At 47.4% G+C, this 17,912-nt stretch overlaps 2 protein-coding genes across 2 annotated transcripts in view; one reads left to right on the top strand and one right to left on the bottom strand.

Annotated features, from left to right (window-relative positions):
- Nucleotides 1-1,679: 1,679 nt before the first annotated feature.
- CRIPTO (cripto, EGF-CFC family member) lies at nt 1,680-5,247 on the bottom strand. The gene is made up of 6 exons (XM_090283068.1): nt 5,209-5,247; nt 4,388-4,440; nt 4,169-4,303; nt 3,632-3,746; nt 3,425-3,534; nt 1,680-2,220 (listed from the first exon to the last, which is right to left on the bottom strand). The coding sequence occupies exons 1-6, from the start codon at nt 5,241-5,243 to the stop codon at nt 2,111-2,113; spliced, it is 558 nt and encodes a 185-aa protein (XP_090139194.1). The 5' UTR covers nt 5,244-5,247; the 3' UTR covers nt 1,680-2,110.
- Nucleotides 5,248-15,133: 9,886 nt separating this feature from the next.
- LRRC2 (leucine rich repeat containing 2) overlaps nt 15,134-17,912 on the top strand; it is a 29,081-nt gene continuing 26,302 nt past the window's right edge. Inside the window, exon 1 of the mRNA XM_090284633.1 lies at nt 15,134-15,258. The gene's annotated coding sequence lies outside the window, so the exon portion shown is untranslated. The remainder of the gene's footprint in view (nt 15,259-17,912) is intronic.

Raw genomic sequence — 17,912 nt, 5'->3', positions numbered from 1 at the left:
GGAGCGGAGGGACGGGAGTTACTATTTAAAGGGTAGAGTCTCAGTTTAGGAAGATGGAAAAGTTCTGGAGAGGGATCGGGGTGCTGGTTACCCAATAATGTGTACTTAACACCAATGACCTTTCAAAATGATTAGAATAGTAAGTTTTATGAGTTATTTTACAATTAAAACAAATGAGTTGATGTGAAGAAAAACATTAAATACAGATGATGTGGCCCAAAGCAAGGAAGTATGTGAATGGAAAACTATCCCAGCCTCACCCAGGGAGGTTATGGAGTAACGAGAAGCCTTTCAATGCTCTAAAGTTTCCTTTCTTTTCCTTCCTTCTTTCTCTCTCTTTCCTTTGCCATTTCTGGGCAAAAAAAACCCAAAAATACAAAAACGTTTTAATTTTTAAATGTGGTAAATAGGCAGGTAGAAAGAGATGTGACATTTATGGAAACCTTTTATGTGCTAGTGTTCCATTTCCTTTCACTTAATTCTGACAACACTGTGTAGGGTTGAACCCTGCCACACGGGCTGCAAAACTGGCCCCCGTGCCAGCGAGTGGCCAGGCCCTCCACACTGGGCCGCCCACCTTCCGTTACAAGCTCTTTGGGTGGGGTGTCCCCTCACTGCTTCCTGCTTCACCCACTTCACCTTCTGTCCACTGGTCACTGCAGAAGAATCCCACTCGTCTGGAATTTTGCATCTGCAGGGCATTTGCTTAGAAAACCACGAGTGGTGGATCAATCAGTACCTAAATGATGGGAATAAATCTCATCCCTCAGAGCAGCACACCAAAGCCAGGAACAACACTGGGCGCTGCCTGGAACTCCTGCCTCTTCCAGTTCCTGTCTCAGAAGTGAAAACAGATGGAACACGCCCTCACCACGCAAAACACTAACATGCACAGAAGGAAGAAAACTCACCCACAAAGCACTGGTCACGGCACCGCCGAGGAAGAACCGCAGTTCACATTTGGGTCAGTATACCTCCTGGCTTTATTGGGTACACATGTACACAACCTATTTTAAATGGGCGTTACAATACAGTGTCATCCCCTGGTTCACAACTACACATTGGGCATATTTTCCCTTTCACAAGTTAAAATAACTGCCTGGTATGGAAAAAACATAACTGATTAAGCAGGCCTGTTGGGGAAATTTAGATATTTTTCTCCAAGGACTTTCTCTTCACAAGGACTTGAGAAAAAAGGGGTGTCCTTGTCTTCTATAGCTTCCTATAGAAACTTGCCCATGGAATCATCAGTTGAATAATCCATTTTATTGCTTTCCCCTTCTCCTTGGTCTTCCTGGCCACAGGAACCCTTCCTTCCTCCAGCACCCTTCAGTACCGCGTTGGGTCCTTCACCTCTTGTATGTGCTCCGCCCCTACTCACTTGCTGTCCTTACAGATGCTTCCATTCCGTTTCTAGATACTGTCCTAATTGTGATCAGCTCTACCTACTCAAAGCTTTATTCTCAGTTCCACATTAGATTAGCTTTTACTAATCTGAAGATAAACTATTCAAAGGAAAATATCAATAGGACTCAGGCAGTGTAGATATGGCTGAAGGTTTGTTTTTTTAAAGGAGTTTTCGGAGGGCAGGGCAGAGGTTAAGTTGGTTCAGGCAAACCTCATTTATTGCTCATTGCTTTATTGTGCCTCACAAATATTGCGTTTTTTGGGTTTTTTTTGGTTGTTTTTTTACAAACTGAAGGTAAGACCCTTCACCCACAGAAAGACTACTACTCCCTGAAGGCTCTCATGATGGTTAGCATTGTTTAGAAACAAAATATCTTTAATTAAGGTATATACATTTTTGCAGACATAATGCTATTACACATGTAATAGACTACAGTATAGTGTAAACATAACTTTTACCTGCACTGGGAAACCAAAAAATGTGTGTGACTCACTTTATTCGCTTTATTGCAGGGGCCTCGAACCAAACCTTGTAAATATCTCTGAGGTATGCCTGTAGGGTAAGGAATGTCCGGGACCATCAGGGAAATCTATTCACTACTTCCAGGAAACTAACAAACGATCACATCTCAGGACCTTGGAGACAGCCTTCACAGGTCATGAAATCTGCATGACAAGTGTCGCATGCCAATGTCGATGGGTATTAACTCCATACAGCAAGGCAGATGCCAGCCAGCACGAGAGGGGTGCCTGCAGATGGCATGAATTCTGAAGTGCTGGAAGCCGTGAGGTGCTCATCCATCACATGGCCATCTGGAAGGTAGGGACAACTCGGTCATTAAAGGAAATCCCTCCGGCAGTAGATCCTGCTGCCCACACACGTGGCATACCTACATGAGCCAAAACTCAGTGGGGGCCCAACATCTGATGTGTACAGGGTGTTTATGGGATCAACAGTACTGACTACATAAACTCACGCTCCTGAAAAAACCTTTCAGCAAAAGTTGCCACCGGCCGTCTGTGAACTTGCTCTTTCCTGGACACGTGCTCTAACACCTGGTCACCTACCCCAGCCAGTGACACCCTCAATCCACTGCAGGGGTGCAGCAGAACTTGGTTAGCCTCTGAGAATAAGGACACAGCATGTTTCGAGCCCCAAGTTGCAGGAGGAGAATACAGTCCCTACCCATCCAATCATTCAACTCACACTTAGCAAATGCCTCCTATCCTGGCCTGGCTCAGGAGGCAAAGGGGACAGATGCGGTTCCCCACCGAGTCGGGGGTCCCATCTTGTACTGAAGTGAAGCAACTGCTTTCACTGCCTTTCTGGCCTGGAACAATTTCCCTTTCTAACATTGACAGGGTCAGCACTGTGAAACTGTTTGCAAACCTCCCCCCCCCCCACCACCACCACCAGGTCCCTGCCCTTCTTGTCACTCTTTTCCTTAAATCAGAAGAAATCAACAAGGTGAAAGGGTTCTGAGACCAATCACCAGGAGGGAGGGGGATGGAGAGGGGGGAGGGCCGAGCAGGGACCTTTTAGAACCAGGAAGTTCCTAAGGAATGAGTGGGGCCAAGTCTCTGGTATAACTTCAGGTCATTAATTGGGGTTGGGTGCCCCCATCCTTCTGCTGGGGTGGGTACTAACTGAGTTGTGCCCCCTGGAGATTTTCTGGGTCTCCCCGCCTGAAGGAAAGGAACACCAGAAAGCATCTCTTGGTGTTTTAAGAGGCCAAGTCTTTTTCTTGTTTGTTTGACTCAAGAGGCGTTCACATACTATAAAATGTCAAAGAGACTTGGAATAACCCTCCATCCAAAAGGCGGCAGGGCTAACGATGCTTTGAGGGTGCAAATGTCAAGGACGCCAAGGTAACTACGCCATCTGGAGCCCCTGATGCTTTTATAAGTAGAAGTTCGGCTGCCAGTGTCTAGCACACCCCGAGGTAAGACGAGACACTCCATTGGCTAAGTGCCACAGGCCACTCACTAACCACTTGAAAGGGCAGTTGCCACTTACCACAACCCGGTAGAAAGGCCTGAGGGAAGCAGCGCAGCTCGCCGTGCCAGCACTTACACATGGAACACTTCTGGGGCAGCCAGGTGTCATGGGGCACAGACCCGCAGCTCCTGAGAAGCAGTGGAAGAGGCGATCCCTAAGTATTGCAAGTCCCACTTCTCCTTCCCTCGCCTCTCCCCCGCCCCGCCCCCGCTCCTAGTGGCTTACTCTTTGCGCCTGTCATGCTCACAGTTCCGTCCATAGAAGGAGGGGGGGCAGGCGCAAAAGGACCCCAGCATGCAGGTTCCCCCGTTCAGGCAGCAGGTTTTGTTGAGCTCCTTACCTGAAACATAAGGGGTGGCTGAGAGGGGGCAGGGATTGAAAAGCTGAGTTCCTGTCAGCAAAGGCTCCTACAGCACCCAGGATGGAATCTCCTGAAAGTGGTGGTAGATCTGTAACCGTTATAAACCTCCCAGAATAAGGACTCTGGTTTTTAGTGTTCCTTTGGCTACCTGTGCCTTTGAGCAGAGAAATCTTTTTCGTGCAAATGCCAGCGGTGGTCCCCGGAGACCCCAACATGGCGTGGAGTCAGGTGAAGGAAACTCCAGTGATGTGAATGAAGTAACCTGTCCATCCACCTGCCCAAACCCAGAAGCAGGTCCCTCCCACTCTCTCAGGTGACAAAGGATCAAAAGATAGAAAACACATGAAGCGCCAGGTTAGTGAAAGCACCCAGAATGTAGGTCTAAGGCAGATGGGTCTTACTGTCCTGGATTCTCATGGGTGGCACAAACTGGAAAGGCCGATGACGAATTGTTGGCTCCTCCTGGGACCAAAGGTGGTCACGTCTGAAGGCCAGGTCTCCCTGGGACGGATGTGCAAGTTCACGGTGGCCTAACCCTTAATGACAAAATCAACTCATGGAGTCTGTGTTTGGGGCCACATGAAAATGGCTAGTGATCAAAAGAACCAAAAGTCTCTTACCAGCAACTAATTCCAATTCAAATGCTTTAGAAATGGCCAGAATCAAAATCACCCTAGGAAGAGGAAATCAGTCGTTGTTAGCAAAACAAAGCAAATAAAACCTTTTGAATTAACACCTGGGTCTTCCCCATCACAAGGTCAAGATCACACATCACTAAGGAGAAACTCTAAAGTATCATCTTTCTTTTCTTGTTCCCTTTCTTTTAATTCATGTAACAAAAAGAGAAATGATGTGAATAAAATCCACCTAATATCCCACTCTTTCCAATATATGTTATTACTTCTTAGACTCTATTCATTAGCACCTAAATTTAAGTATGTATAAATATTTTATCATCTTTACATACTTTCCTCCTTTATATAATTTTCATATACGAACTTTAAAATGTGGCATAACGTTCTGTGTAACTTACAAATCACGTTTTACTACTTCATTTAAACCAGTCATTTGAAAGATTTTTAGGTTAAAAAATTTCCCATCATTCTCAATGGTTTTGCAAATGTTGAATCTGTCTATGCCTTTTATTTTCTCAGAAACAGAGCTTTAATTTGGTTGTAATATTTGACCTTCTCTTACACAAGAGTCGAAAAACACTAGTGACAGGCAGAGCCACGAACCTGATGGAAAATCTCAAAAGCCAATGGCAAAGCTGGGTGTAAGGGAAGTGCCGGCTCTTTCAGGAAAAACACAGCCCTGTGGGCAGCTCTTTGAAGGTTTGGGCAGATGCAATCGAACAACAGAGAAGGGGAGGGCATTATTTCTAGTTCCTATACTGGCTGGCTCTAGTTATCAGAAGTCCGCATTAAAGATGGGTTCCTACCTGGAAGAGAAGCACTCCATCTTCGCGCGGCCCATAGCTCCTAACAATTCAGAAGGGAAAATGTTAGCAGGGCTTTAATTCAGTCCCTGCCCAAGCTCCCAGAGGAAAACACTGATTTCCTGACATGGAAATGGGAATTTAAAAAGAAAAATATCCCAGGTAAAGAAGCATTTCTCAGGTCTTAGGAGAAGCAGGAGCCAGGACCTCTGGGGCAACTGGAGGGTATCCCAATCCTTAGCCAGGGACTCGAGCCTTCCCGGGATTCTCCTTCCTCCGCTCAGGTGGGCGGGGGGGGGGTGGGGGTGACCCACACCTGTCACGGCGCTTCAACTCTCCAGGGGTGGAGGTGAGAGGCGATAAAGCCGGAATCAAAGGGGAAAAGGCGGAGTCACGTCAAACTGTGGTTAACCAGGCCTCATGTCTATCATTAGTTGCAGGTTAAAAATACCAGCTCTACTTTTTTGGAAAAAAAAGAGGCAAATCAATTGCAGTAAGTAATCAGTTGGGTGATTCCAGGTTGGAGGAGTGGTGGCAAGTAATTGCTTTAATCAGGAAATGCTAAACACCGACTGTGGGACTTGCGAGGTATTTGATATTTTATTGCCAAGTTTTAATTCTTGGAATTTGCTTTCATCTTTGTGGCTCCAAGAAAGGTATGTTGAGCCCCCTGCTCTGGCCTGGGCGGGTGCGGAGTTGCGTGTCGGGGGGGGCGGGGTGAAAGGCCAGGCAGCTTGCAATGCAGATGGAAGTTCAGAGTCAGGAAGGGGCCCAGAGGGGTTCCTGACCTCACGTGACTGAGTGTAAATTCCAGGCCCTGAATTGCAAGTGGAAGGAAGCGCGGGATGGTGCGAGAAGCCGGCCCGGGGCTGCGCCTCACTGGCAGACTCCCGGCGGGGGGCGCAGCCCCTGGGGGTCTGCAGTCAGGGTGTGAGGCCTGCCCCAGGAAAAAGTTCTAGAAACACGGCAGTCCCGTACGGGAGGCCATTTCAACTTGGCACTGAGTTTCACGGAGATTTTATCTGTCTCCCAGCGCCCCCGGGGCGGCCCCTTCCAGCCCCTCGCTGCCCGCGCCCACGACACCAGCATTAACCCCAAACTCAGAGGTGTCCCCAGTTACCCTCAACGAGTTTACTTGGTGGTCACATCCCGGCTGGCGAGGCGCGCCCCTCACCGGCGGTAGTACCCCAGGGTCTTTAATCCGTTAGTAAATACGTCCAAAGTCATGGGTAGTTCCTACATATAATTTAATTCTAGTTTCTAAAGTCAAAGCCCGGGCGTTCATCTAACACGGCCAGTCCCGCAAGTGGGGAGCTTTTGTGGGGTTCTCCTTTCACCCATCGCTGTTCATCGGATTCACGCGTGGCAGAAGGGAGCCATCGCACCGAGGCCACGTCGCGTCAGTGTCTCCCTGTGTCACTGCGCGGGGTCCACGGGTGCCGGGGAAGGACTGCTGTTTGCTGCGACAGCGGCATCTTGGGAGTTAAATGTCAAATTATTTCTACTGGGGGGAGGGCCCCATCAGAGCAACAGCGGCTGCAGCCGTTCACTCGTTGCTAGAGCAGCGTTCCCAAGCCCACGATTCTGCTGCCCTTGAACTCCCCGTGTGGCCTTTCAGCTCCCAGTGGCAACTTGGCCCCCAGCTCTGGAAGCTGGACGTGGGGGAGGGCAGTGCGCAGGAGACCCACCCGACCCCAGGAGCTGCCGGGAGGCTTACAGAAAACGAAGGGCGGACTCGGCGGAGCACTGCAGCCCTAAGCGTTAGAAGCCTCGGCATCGCTCGTCTCAGCTGATGCCACGGACCGCTCAGCGCCCTTTGTGGGTTTTAAGGTCTCTCCACAGAGTGTGCGCAGGTCTGTGGCCAGACTGGCCGGCATTGGTGCCTCCTTATCCAAAGGGGCTGTGGTGGAATATTTAGAGCTTGAACTAGGACCCCTGGCAAAAGCCTCCCCATTTTCAAAGGAAGGAGCGGGACCCTGAGTCAGGAGATGGGTGAGTTCAGCCCACACCCTAAGGCTGTCAGCCTTCCTGACACACCAAGTCCCTTCTTATCAGAGGAGGGGAACTCACTGAAAAGAAGTGCATTCGTCCCAGCTGCAGAGGGCGGAGAAGGTCAAGTGTATGCAGGATAGACAGAACCTGGTCAGGGTTTCAGGATAGGAGGGCTGTGGTATTTGAGTGGCCAGGTATTTGCTATGGGGCTGGGAACCCATAAGCTGTTCACTGAACAGGTATTTAATGCGTTGCTGGTTAAGGGCTGGGCTCTGGGACACAGTTGTGAGAAGTGACCCCACCAGGTCGTGAGGGAGAAAGGGCGATAATCAGTGACTGTAATTGTGGTCACCGCAGAAACTTGTCTCTGCCTCTCGAGTGGGGAAATTGACCAGCGATTCTAGGACGGCCACTGGACACCTCTGCTCGGCCACTGCTGGGACTGACAAGAGGCTACCCAGGCAAGTGCTGTGTGTCGGGGTCCCAAAAAGCAACAGGCTTGGGGTTAGGAGACTGAGAAAAGGGGCTTCCCCAGTCCCGGACAGCCTACCTCCTTCCTTATGGAGTACACAGAACACTGAAAATGAAAAATGAATGGGGGAAATAATGGGATAACTGTAATAGAAAAACAGCTTAAAAAAAGAAAAGAAAAAAGGAAAAACTGTGCTCTTGGGACATTCTCGTATCGCCCTCTGAGGTGCTGTGTATTAAAAACTGAAGTAAGAGGGACACTAAGAAACAAGGACATAGTGACTCCCAAACCAGTAGAAAGTCATTAGTAACAAAGGGCAAATGTAATTAGAGGGTCTCTGAGAAGGAAGTTGACATCATCAGCATATTTACAAATCACAGAAGGGGCATTTAGATAATCGCGTTAGATTGTAACTCCGGAGTAACCAGTAATGGAGAAACAGGGGAGAAGGAGAGGGGAAGGGTAGCTAATCGCATTACTATAAAACCAGATTTCTTTGTCTACTTGGCACGCACATTCTCCTGGCTGAGGGTGTGCCCGACTCTGCAGACTTGTGAATAAACGCCTCGCTTTGCTGCTCAGGTCCTGTGTCCCGGATTTTATTGTGAGCGTTTCTCACACTAACAAACATTTGACTTAAAACCATCCAACCAACACAGAACAATCAAACCCCAAAACATCATAATGAAAAGACAGACTTCCAATGTCTAAAATTCAAGGAAGACAACGCATTTGGAGATGAGATTAGCTTGGGCAAGCACATATAGAGTTAACCCCCAACTAAAGAGTTAAGCAAAAGGACAGCCATTTCTGCAGCACAATGACAAGGTTTTAAGGTAAAAGGCTACTTTTATCATGGAAGTCCTAGGGACGAGTTGTGCCTTACCTGTCATTGTTCCTGGAACTTTCAGGCGGGCTGGGCTAGGGAATCCCTCCAGCTGAAGATGGCAGGGCGTCTAGTCCCACCTAGCTCGGAGCCCGACAGCTTGTGATAAAACCTCGCCCCGTTCATTAACAAGTTAATGGCTTTCTGTTCTCACCAATGAATTTAAGCAGCAACTGGAAACCTAGTCTGTCTGCATTTGCCACAATCTCTGTGTGGGGTTGGAAGAATGGATTCTTGCTCACACAAATTTGCAATCTCAGTGGGGAAGATAAGCTCAATCCAGCTATATGAACTGGATAGGAAGAGAAGGGCTTAGGAGAGGACTGCCTTTGTGTGTGTGTGTGTGTGTGTTGGGGGGTATCTCATATGAATTCCTCTATAGATGCATCATAAATTTTTAAATCAATGAATGGACACTTGGCGTGTTTCTGCATTTTGCAGTGAATTCTGCGGACACGCATCCTGGTGAATGCTTGAGAGTGTATCCAGCAGGTAAATTTCTAGCACTGAAATTGCTTGGTTAAAAGGTGAATCTTTCCAAGTTAATTTTCCAAGAAGGCTGCACCAGTCTGGTTTCCTCTTTTCCCCTCCCCCACACACTTCCCATATCCTCACCAGCTGGCTGTAGTTTTTGCTAATTCCGAATGTGAAAAATAGTATTTCATTGTTTGGATTTGCATTGTTTTCTCTGTTCATGGAATGCTTGTGCTGTTGACCCTTGAACAACATGGACTGGAACTGCGTGGGTCCACTTAGGGGTTTTTCTCAATAAAGACTAATGTGTTTTCTCTTATGATTTTTATAATAACATTTTCTTTTCTCTAGCTTATTTTATTGGAAGAATAGAGTATATAATAGATATCACATACAAAATACGTGTTAGTGGACTGTTTTTGCTACTGGTAAGACTTCCAGTCAATAGTTGGCTATTAATAGTTAAGTTTTTGGGGAGTCACATGTTATATGTGGATTTTCAACTGTGCCTTGGGGGTCAGTATCCCTAACCCCTGTATTGTTCAAGGGTCAACTGTATTTCTTTTTCTATGACTTGGTAGGTAGTTCTTAGAGAGAACTTGAACTGGCTTCTTTTTGGAGACTTAGCCCAGAGGCCATTCCCACACCAACCTCCCATCTCTGGTTTTCGGTTGAGAGGCCCCGGGCCGCCGTCCTGGCACCTTGGCCAGAATTGACCTCACTACAAACATGGGATTGTAAACTGCTTGTTTTCTTGTCTTTCACCAACCCCACCCTGTCCTTTGTCCCGCAGACTCAGTGGCCCAGAGACCTGGTCTCCAGGAAAGCTCTGCTTCCCCACCCTCGAGTTCAGGGTCTGCTTGTGCTGGGTTCCTCTTGCTAAATCTCACTCCATCTGGCGGAAATGTCACGTCTCAGCCCTAGTTTCTAAAAGGGGGTGGGGGTGAGGCAAGGGCGAGGACTTTGAGAAGCACCACAGGAAAACAACTCGCTTTCCTATCCTGACCCAGGGAATACAGCAAAGAAGAGAAGCAAATCCTAAGAATTCCAAGCAGTGCTGAATTTGGGGGCGGCTTATTCAAGAGTTTACCATATGTCTAAGACAAGATGATCTTGATGCACTCACTGGAAATCATGTAAGGGGAGGGAAAGTCTGATTTAGACTTTTAGACGTGGCCATGGTGTAGAATTCTTTCTCACCAAAATTTTTCTCCTTCCAACTGTGAGAAACGCTCACAATAAAAACCGGACACAGGACCTGAGCAGCAAAGCGAGGCGTTTATTCACGAGTCTGCAGAGTTGGGCGCACCCTCAGCCAGGAGCATGTGTGCGCCGAGTAGACGAAGAAAACTGGTTTTATAGTAATGCGATTAGCTCCCCCTCCCCTCTCCTTCTCCCCAGTTTCTCCATTACTTGGTTACTCTGGAGTTACAACCTAACGCAATGCAATGGGATTATCTAAATGCCCCTTTTGTGATTTGTAAATATGTTACTACTGTCAACTCCCTTCTCCCAATTTCCCTTTGTCAGGTGATGACTATCTTTCCCCCTTCAGGATGCCCCTTTTGCATTTTGTAAATATGTTACTAATGGCTTTCTACTGGTTTGGGAATCACTATGTCCTTGTTTCTTACACAACGAAATTCAATAAATGTTTACTCACAGCTATGCTGTGCTGAGCACAGCGGCGAGGCAGGGTTCTTAAGGACAGCTCTTGCTCCCTCCCCCTGTCCCCCCCCCAGATAAGACAAACCCAGCAATCTATGCCAAGTGTCATTTTAGTGTTACCAAAAAACGTGGAATGAGGCCGTCACTTCCTAATCCCAAGGCCAATGTCCCAGCAGACAGACGGATGGGCAGACAAACTCCCAGGAGTAAGACTTGGGAAGGCATGCTGGGGTCCCACTAGGTTTCACCCTACCTGCAGAATCTCATTTAAAGTGCTTCCTAAGTGGATTTTGTGTTTGTTTACATCCAGGCATTCTTCACCGCTGTTAAAGGTTTCGAAATGGATTAAATGCAAGTGGAGGGAGGGGGACGTGCAAAACCCAACTTGTATCAGAAATGAATTAAAGTGCTTTAGTTTGACGATTTCCTGTATACAAATGATCCCAGGCACTTTGAAGTGTGCCCCACTCTGGAACCTCAGTTGAGTCAGGCTGGACTTCTGACTTATGGGAATTGTGAGATAATAAGTGATGTATTGAGCCACTAAGTTTGTGGGAATTTGTTACACAGCAATATAAAATGAATACAAATACTTGAAAAACTTTTTTATGAAAGCATATTATGCTTTCATAAAAAGTGTACAGATAATAAGGTTTACGAGTTAATAAATTATTGCCAAGTGAGTACTGTGTAACCACTACTCAGGTCCAGAAGATTATTACTAGAACTCCAGAAATCCACCTCCTACGTCTTCACAATCACCACCCCTATCTCTTCCCCAAAGCTAGCTACTTTTCTGATTTTTGATCCCATAGGATAACTGTGTATAACTGTGTATGTATGTCTACTTCTTTTTGCTCAGCTTTATGTTGGTGAGAGTCATTCATGATGTTTGCAGAAGTTTGCTCTTATTCATTGCTGTATAGTATTCCATCGCATTGAGTCTATACAAAGATTCAGCACCACTTATTTATTTTAATTTATTTTTAACTAGAGTTGATACACAATATTAGTTTCAGATGTACGACATAGTGACTCAACATTTATATACTTGACAAGGTTATCACAATAAGTCTAGTAATCATCTGTCACCTTACACAGTTATTATGATATTATTGGCTCCATGCTCTATTCGTTTGGCACTGTTTATTGAAAAAAATCATTCTTATATTACTGCTCTACAATACTATTTTCATCAGGAATCAACTGATCGTATGTTTGTGAGCTTATTTTCTTATGCCTTATTCTCTTTTGTTGGTGTACTTGTGCAAACACCATTCTGTCTTCATTACCGTAACTTTATAATAAGTCCTGGATATTTGGCATAGCAAGTACCCCTCCTTTGTTCTTCATATTCAAGATTATCCTGACTGTACTTGGTCTTTTAGCTCAGTGGATTGAGCGTCGGCCTGCCAGCTAAGTGTCGCTGGTTCGATCTTCCAGTCAGGGTACATCAGAGAAGGAAAACTCTGACTCCAAAAAACCTCCGCTGCCTTGCGGCATACCTCTTCAGGGGAAAGGCTAAGGGAGTAAACCCCGACAGAAAATCCGGAGCCGGAGTCCCTAAGGCGGTTTGACGTTGTAGTCAACACCGGCAACTCCTGCGGCGCACCTGAAGCCAAGCTGTATTGACTCCGTCTTTCCCTTGGACCCTTCAGCTGCGAAGAGAGGGGGGGTCTGCTGCATGGGCAACAGCAGACCCTCCATATCACCCTGCCCAGGCTCTGTAGCTTCAGCGTCATCACAAGATGTCGATTCAACACGGGAGGAGACAGATACCATGTCACTCCCGAGTCGGACTGCACAGCCATTCTCGGCGGTGCAGATAGACTCTTGAGAAGCTACACCATCGTCTCTCGAGACGGACGGCTGCCGACGACTTGGTCTTTTACATTTCCATCCAAAAATATCTCTTGGGATTTTGGTAAGAGTGCACTGACTCTTCAGAGGAGTTGGAATTAACATTTGTCTCGTACTGAGCCTTCCAGTCCATGCAGATTTCTTCAGGTATTGTTTAATTTCTTCCAGTAATTTTTATAGTTTTCTATACAGAGGTTTATATAGTTTTGTTAGGTGATACCTAAATATTTATTTATTTTTAATGTTAAATGGTATCTTTTACTTCCATTTTTGGGGTTGCAGATATTTATATTAGCCTTGTATCCAATTGACCCTATGAAATGTACTTATTCTATTAGTCTGCTCAGGCGGCCATAACAAATACCACAGACCGAGTGGCTTAAACAACAGAAATTTCTTTTCTCACGGTTCTGAAGGCCGGAAGTCCAAGCTGAAGTTGTCTGGTTTGGTTTCTTCTGAACCTCTCTCCTTCCCTGGCTGGCAGACAGCTGTCTTCTTGCTCTCCTCGCACGGTCCACCCACTGGGTGCACATCTCTGTTCTAAGCTCTTCTTCTTATAAGCATACCAGTCATATTGGATGAGGGTCCAGCCGTATGACCTCATTTTATCTTAATTACCTCTTTAAAGGCCCTGTCTCAAACAGTTACTTCTGAGATACTGGAGGTTAAGACTGCAACATATAAATTTTGAGATGATCCAATTCAGCCCATAAAATTTACCAAATCTCATAGTTTATCTGTAGATTCTTTTGGGTCATCAACATAACAAAACCTATTACCAGTGAATAATTATATTTGTTATATATAATATTCTATATTGTATATTCTATTTATTTGCTTATTAAGTGAAATGAAATTCACACAGCATAAATCAACCATTGTAAAGTGACCAATTCAGTGGCATTTACTGCATTCACAGTGTTGGGCAACTACTGCCTCTATCCAATCCCAAAACATTTAAATCACCCCCAAATAAAACCCCATACACATTAGGTAGTTGCTCCCTGGTGATTTGGGTGGAGGGCTTCCAGATAAAATACAGGATCTCTAATTATATTTAAATTTTAGGTAAACAAATTTTTTTGTATGTATAAGTATGGCACAATATTTGAGACATATTTATGTAAAAATTACTTTTTGTTTATCTGAAATTCAAATGTACCTGAAAGCATTTTTTAAAAGATTTTATTTGTTTAATTTTAGAGAGAGGGGAAGGGAAGGAGAAGGGGAGAGAGAAACATCAGTGTGTGGCTGCCTCTCGTGCACCCCCCAAACCCCCCAACTGGGGACCTGGCCCACAACCCAGGCATGTGTGCCGACTGGGAATCGAACCAGCAACCCTTTGATTCTCAGGCTGGTGCTCAATCCACTGAGCCACACCAGCCAGGGCTGAAAGCATTTTTACTTGCTAAATTTCTCAGTCCTATTTGGGTACACATAATCAGAGGAGCCTAGGCTATACAATGGCCCAATTCTCCCATACTTACATCATCAAAGCATCCCATTGCATTTTGAATGCATTTGTGGGGAAAATATCTTTTTCTGCTTAAATATGATTAAGCTTTTGAATATTTAGCTCTCATAAATTGAAAGAGTATTTAAATAGTATCTGAACTGAAACTGCTTTTTCCACTTATATTTTTTGGTTCATGATACCACAAAAAACAAAGCAAAACGGAACCCAAACCAAACATTAATTACTAAACAGGTAACTCACATTATTTATGAAAAGAGAAAAATTATAAAAATTCTATCCTAAGTAGTAAGAAGCACATCCAACACTTCAGAGGTCTGATTACTATAGTCACAAAGATCGTTTTTGGTGCCCCATCAATTTAGTATACAATGTAAAATAATAATTTAATTGTGTCAACAATTATAAATGTCACCTATTGTAAATGTCAACAAATAGAAAATATTCTACATAGAAATTAGTCCTTTCAAAATCGAACCGTTCTGTAATTAGAGCTATCGTGCATGTATTAGACAAAGCTGGTTTTCTGCTTAGGGCAAAGGTGTAGGAGGAAGGAGTGTCCCCATGAGGGTGGGGGCTTGTGTGGGCGGGGGCGGGAGGGGGCGGGTGCTCAGTTCCTAATGATTAACTGTCAAATAGTCACTATGTTCGATCGAGATCAACAAATCTTACTTTCCCAGTTAGTAAAATCTCTGAAGAGAACCTCAACTCACATATGTTTTAGGAAATTAAAAAGGAAAAAAACACAACCGTAAGAATAAAATCAAGACCTTTACCTCTGTTGCTCCAAATATTGAAAAACCGTTTCACACTCCGTGGGTCCCTCGGCCTCCTTGCCCTGTTGTTGTGTGGCTCCTAGCGTAGAGTGTGAGGCCCGGACCCTTTCCCTTTCCCTTTCCCGGCCTGCTGTGTGCAGCACACTTCAGGATTTCCAATGTCAAACGGCCCCGCCACCTGCCGGGGAGGTGCAGATAATCCCGGGCTACGGGCTGCTCTGGCCAGCCCTTCGTTTGCGCTGTGCCAAGCCCTCCCCTCCTTAGTCTGTTTTGTCTCACGCTGGGCTGAGTCACATAGAATAGATAGTTTATCAGCACATGTCCCGCAGATCAGGTTTTCAGCTTACAAATATAGCCTGTTAGCGCACTGGCGGAGGCTCGGGCGGTTGGAGCGCTTCCGGCTCCAGTGTGGCGCGGCGGGCAGGGGCTCGGGCTGCAGCGCGTTCACGGGTACGTGGCCATCGTGGCGGGGGCGCGGGGCCTTGAACGAGCTCGCGAAACCCACGGGGATTGCGGGGACCGGGAGAGTGGCGATGTGTGGCACCTGCCGGCAGAATGGCGCAGTGCGCTCCTTGTTTATGTTTTTTCCACGGTGCCATGGCAGGACAGGGGTGAACATCCCCAACGGGACACACGTGGTGGAGGATTACGCAGTAATCTGTGTTTTAGGGAAGGACTAGAATTGAATAGGGGCGGCGGGGGGGAGACCCGGCTGCTGCCGTGGCAGGGTCGCCAGGACTCCTGCTCCTTGGGGAGTGGGTACTCCCAGCACACTGCCCTGGCGCCCAGGGCCAGGCTTAAAACTTTACAAAGTGCTGTCCAGGGAAGATAAATCAATTTTGTTTGTGGCTTCTTCAGTGCTCTGAAAGGGATGACTGACCTCTGCCGGGGAAGCCTTTCCTCCGGAGGCCATCTGCCGCACTGGCTGCGGGCTGAGGGTGAAAAAGTGATCAGGCACCCAGAGGAGACCTGCTCGCCTTTGCAAGCAGCTCTCCTGCTGGACCCAAGCGTCTCCCATAGCTCAGGGCTGGGGCGTTCTCCCAAGCGACCTCTGCTAACCAGGCCCCGGGGAGAAAAACCCATCCCGTACCCCATGCTCATGTACCTCTCGTTTTTGTCATACATAACTGGTGACAATGTCCGCCTTTTTTTTTTTTTAAGATTTCATTTATTCATTTTTTAAAGAGAGGGGAAGGGAGGAGAAAGAGGGAGAAAAACATCAATGTGTGGTTGCCTTTGGCACGTCCCCAACCGGGGACCTGGCCCACATCTCAGGCATGTGCCCTGACTGGGAATTGAACTAGTGACCCTTTGGTTTGCAGGCCAGCACTCAATCCCCTGAGCCAACGCCAGCCAGGGTGACAATGTCCGTCTTAAGTTCTCTTGTTTTTTGTTTTTAAATAACTGACATTTTTGAGCTTTACTAAGGGCCGGGTACTGTCTTAAGCACTTGACACGATGATCACATGTGACCCTCTTACCAATCCTATGAGCTCAGTGCTGCTCTTACACCCGTGGCTGGGTGAGAACGCAGAGGTGCAGAGAGGTTAGGTCACCATCTTGGGGACATGCAGCAGTGGGGTTGGGGGGATGAAGGACTCCAGCCTAGGCAGACCCACCCTGGCTATTCTCTGAATCCCATCTGTAGCTTCTGTGCCCCCCCCACACTCAGTTTCTAGTTTAACAAATTACCATAAAAATAATGATATATATATCAGAGAAGGAAAACTCTGACTCCAAAAAACCTCCGCTGCCTTGCGGCATACCTCTTCAGGGGAAAGGCTAAGGGAGTAAACCCCGACAGAAAATCCGGAGCCGGAGTCCCTAAGGCGGTTTGATGTTGTAGTCAACACCGGCAACTCCTGCGGCGCACCTGAAGCCAAGCTGTATTGACTCCGTCTTTCCCTTGGACCCTTCAGCTGCGAAGAGAGGGGGGGTCTGCTGCATGGGCAACAGCAGACCCTCCATATCACCCTGCCCAGGCTCTGTAGCTTCAGCTTCACTGGAGAGGACACTCCAGCGTCATCGCAAGATGTCGATTCAACACGGGAGGAGACAGATACCGTGTCACTCCCGAGTCGGACTGCACAGCCATTCTCGGCGGTGCAGATAGACTCTTAAGAAGCTACACCATCGTCTCTTGAGACGGACGGCTGCCGACGACGACGACGACGAATGAGTGTCCCCAGGGATACATGTCATTTAATTCAGAATTTGGTTGAAATATTGTGGCGATACTGACCTTACTTGCCTAGGTAGCCTTTATTTATTTCACTCTTTCTGTCAGAAAACTCCCACTGGGGTCCAGACAGCATACTGCCTATGTGAGGACAGAATGGTACTACAGCCCCTGTCTGACATGTGGTCCCCACTGCACCTTGCTGTGACCAGAAATTCCCTTGGGTTCAGCAAGGCTGATGATTAGGTGTCTTCCTCAAGGGCAGGAAGAGGGCTGCGGAAGGCCTGGGGCTGGTCTGCCCAAGGGAGAAAGGGGCCCTGGGGACTCTGAGGGCAGGGGGGACCGGGGGGAGCCAGGCCTCTCTCTCCCAATGGCTAGTTCAGATGAGTCTCTGACTCCAGCTTCGTTCCCCTCTCCTCCCCACCCCGTTGCTGCTGACCCTCCCTAGACCTCAAAGAGGAGCACCAAGGGTGTGGCACCTGGACTGGGGCCTTTGTTGGGCCTTCGCCCAGACTCCCTAGGTCCTTCCCGCCACAGGTTCTCTCAGAGGTTAGCCTTGTCCCCACCCCGCCGTCCCAGTCCCGTTTATCACTTTTTAAGAAAGGAGAGGACAAGGTGACCAGAAAGTCGCCCCTCCTGCCTGGTACGCTGGCATATGACTTCTGAGTGAAGACGTGTGTTCTGGTGCCAGGTGACACATTTTTTCCAGGCGTGCCCTCTGGCTCAGGAGGGAGGACGGGTCTGTAAGGTGACGCTGGCATCCCTGGGGTTGGGAGGGAGTATGGAAAATGATTTCCTTCCCACCCGGTCCCTGCAGGACCGTCCCTGACCCACCCTGCATACACACGCCCTGGAGGGCATGCACCCTTCTCTGGCTCCCACAGCCCCTGGTGCTGAGTCCTCACGCTGCTGCGCTGAAGTGTACC

This window comes from Furipterus horrens, unplaced genomic scaffold (genome assembly GCF_987537825.1).
Source record: "Furipterus horrens unplaced genomic scaffold, mFurHor1.1.pri manual_scaffold_7, whole genome shotgun sequence".
NCBI lineage: Eukaryota > Metazoa > Chordata > Mammalia > Chiroptera > Furipteridae > Furipterus > Furipterus horrens.
The sequence above is the reverse complement of the archived record's forward strand: the minus strand, read 5'-3'. Positions and strand labels throughout refer to the sequence as shown.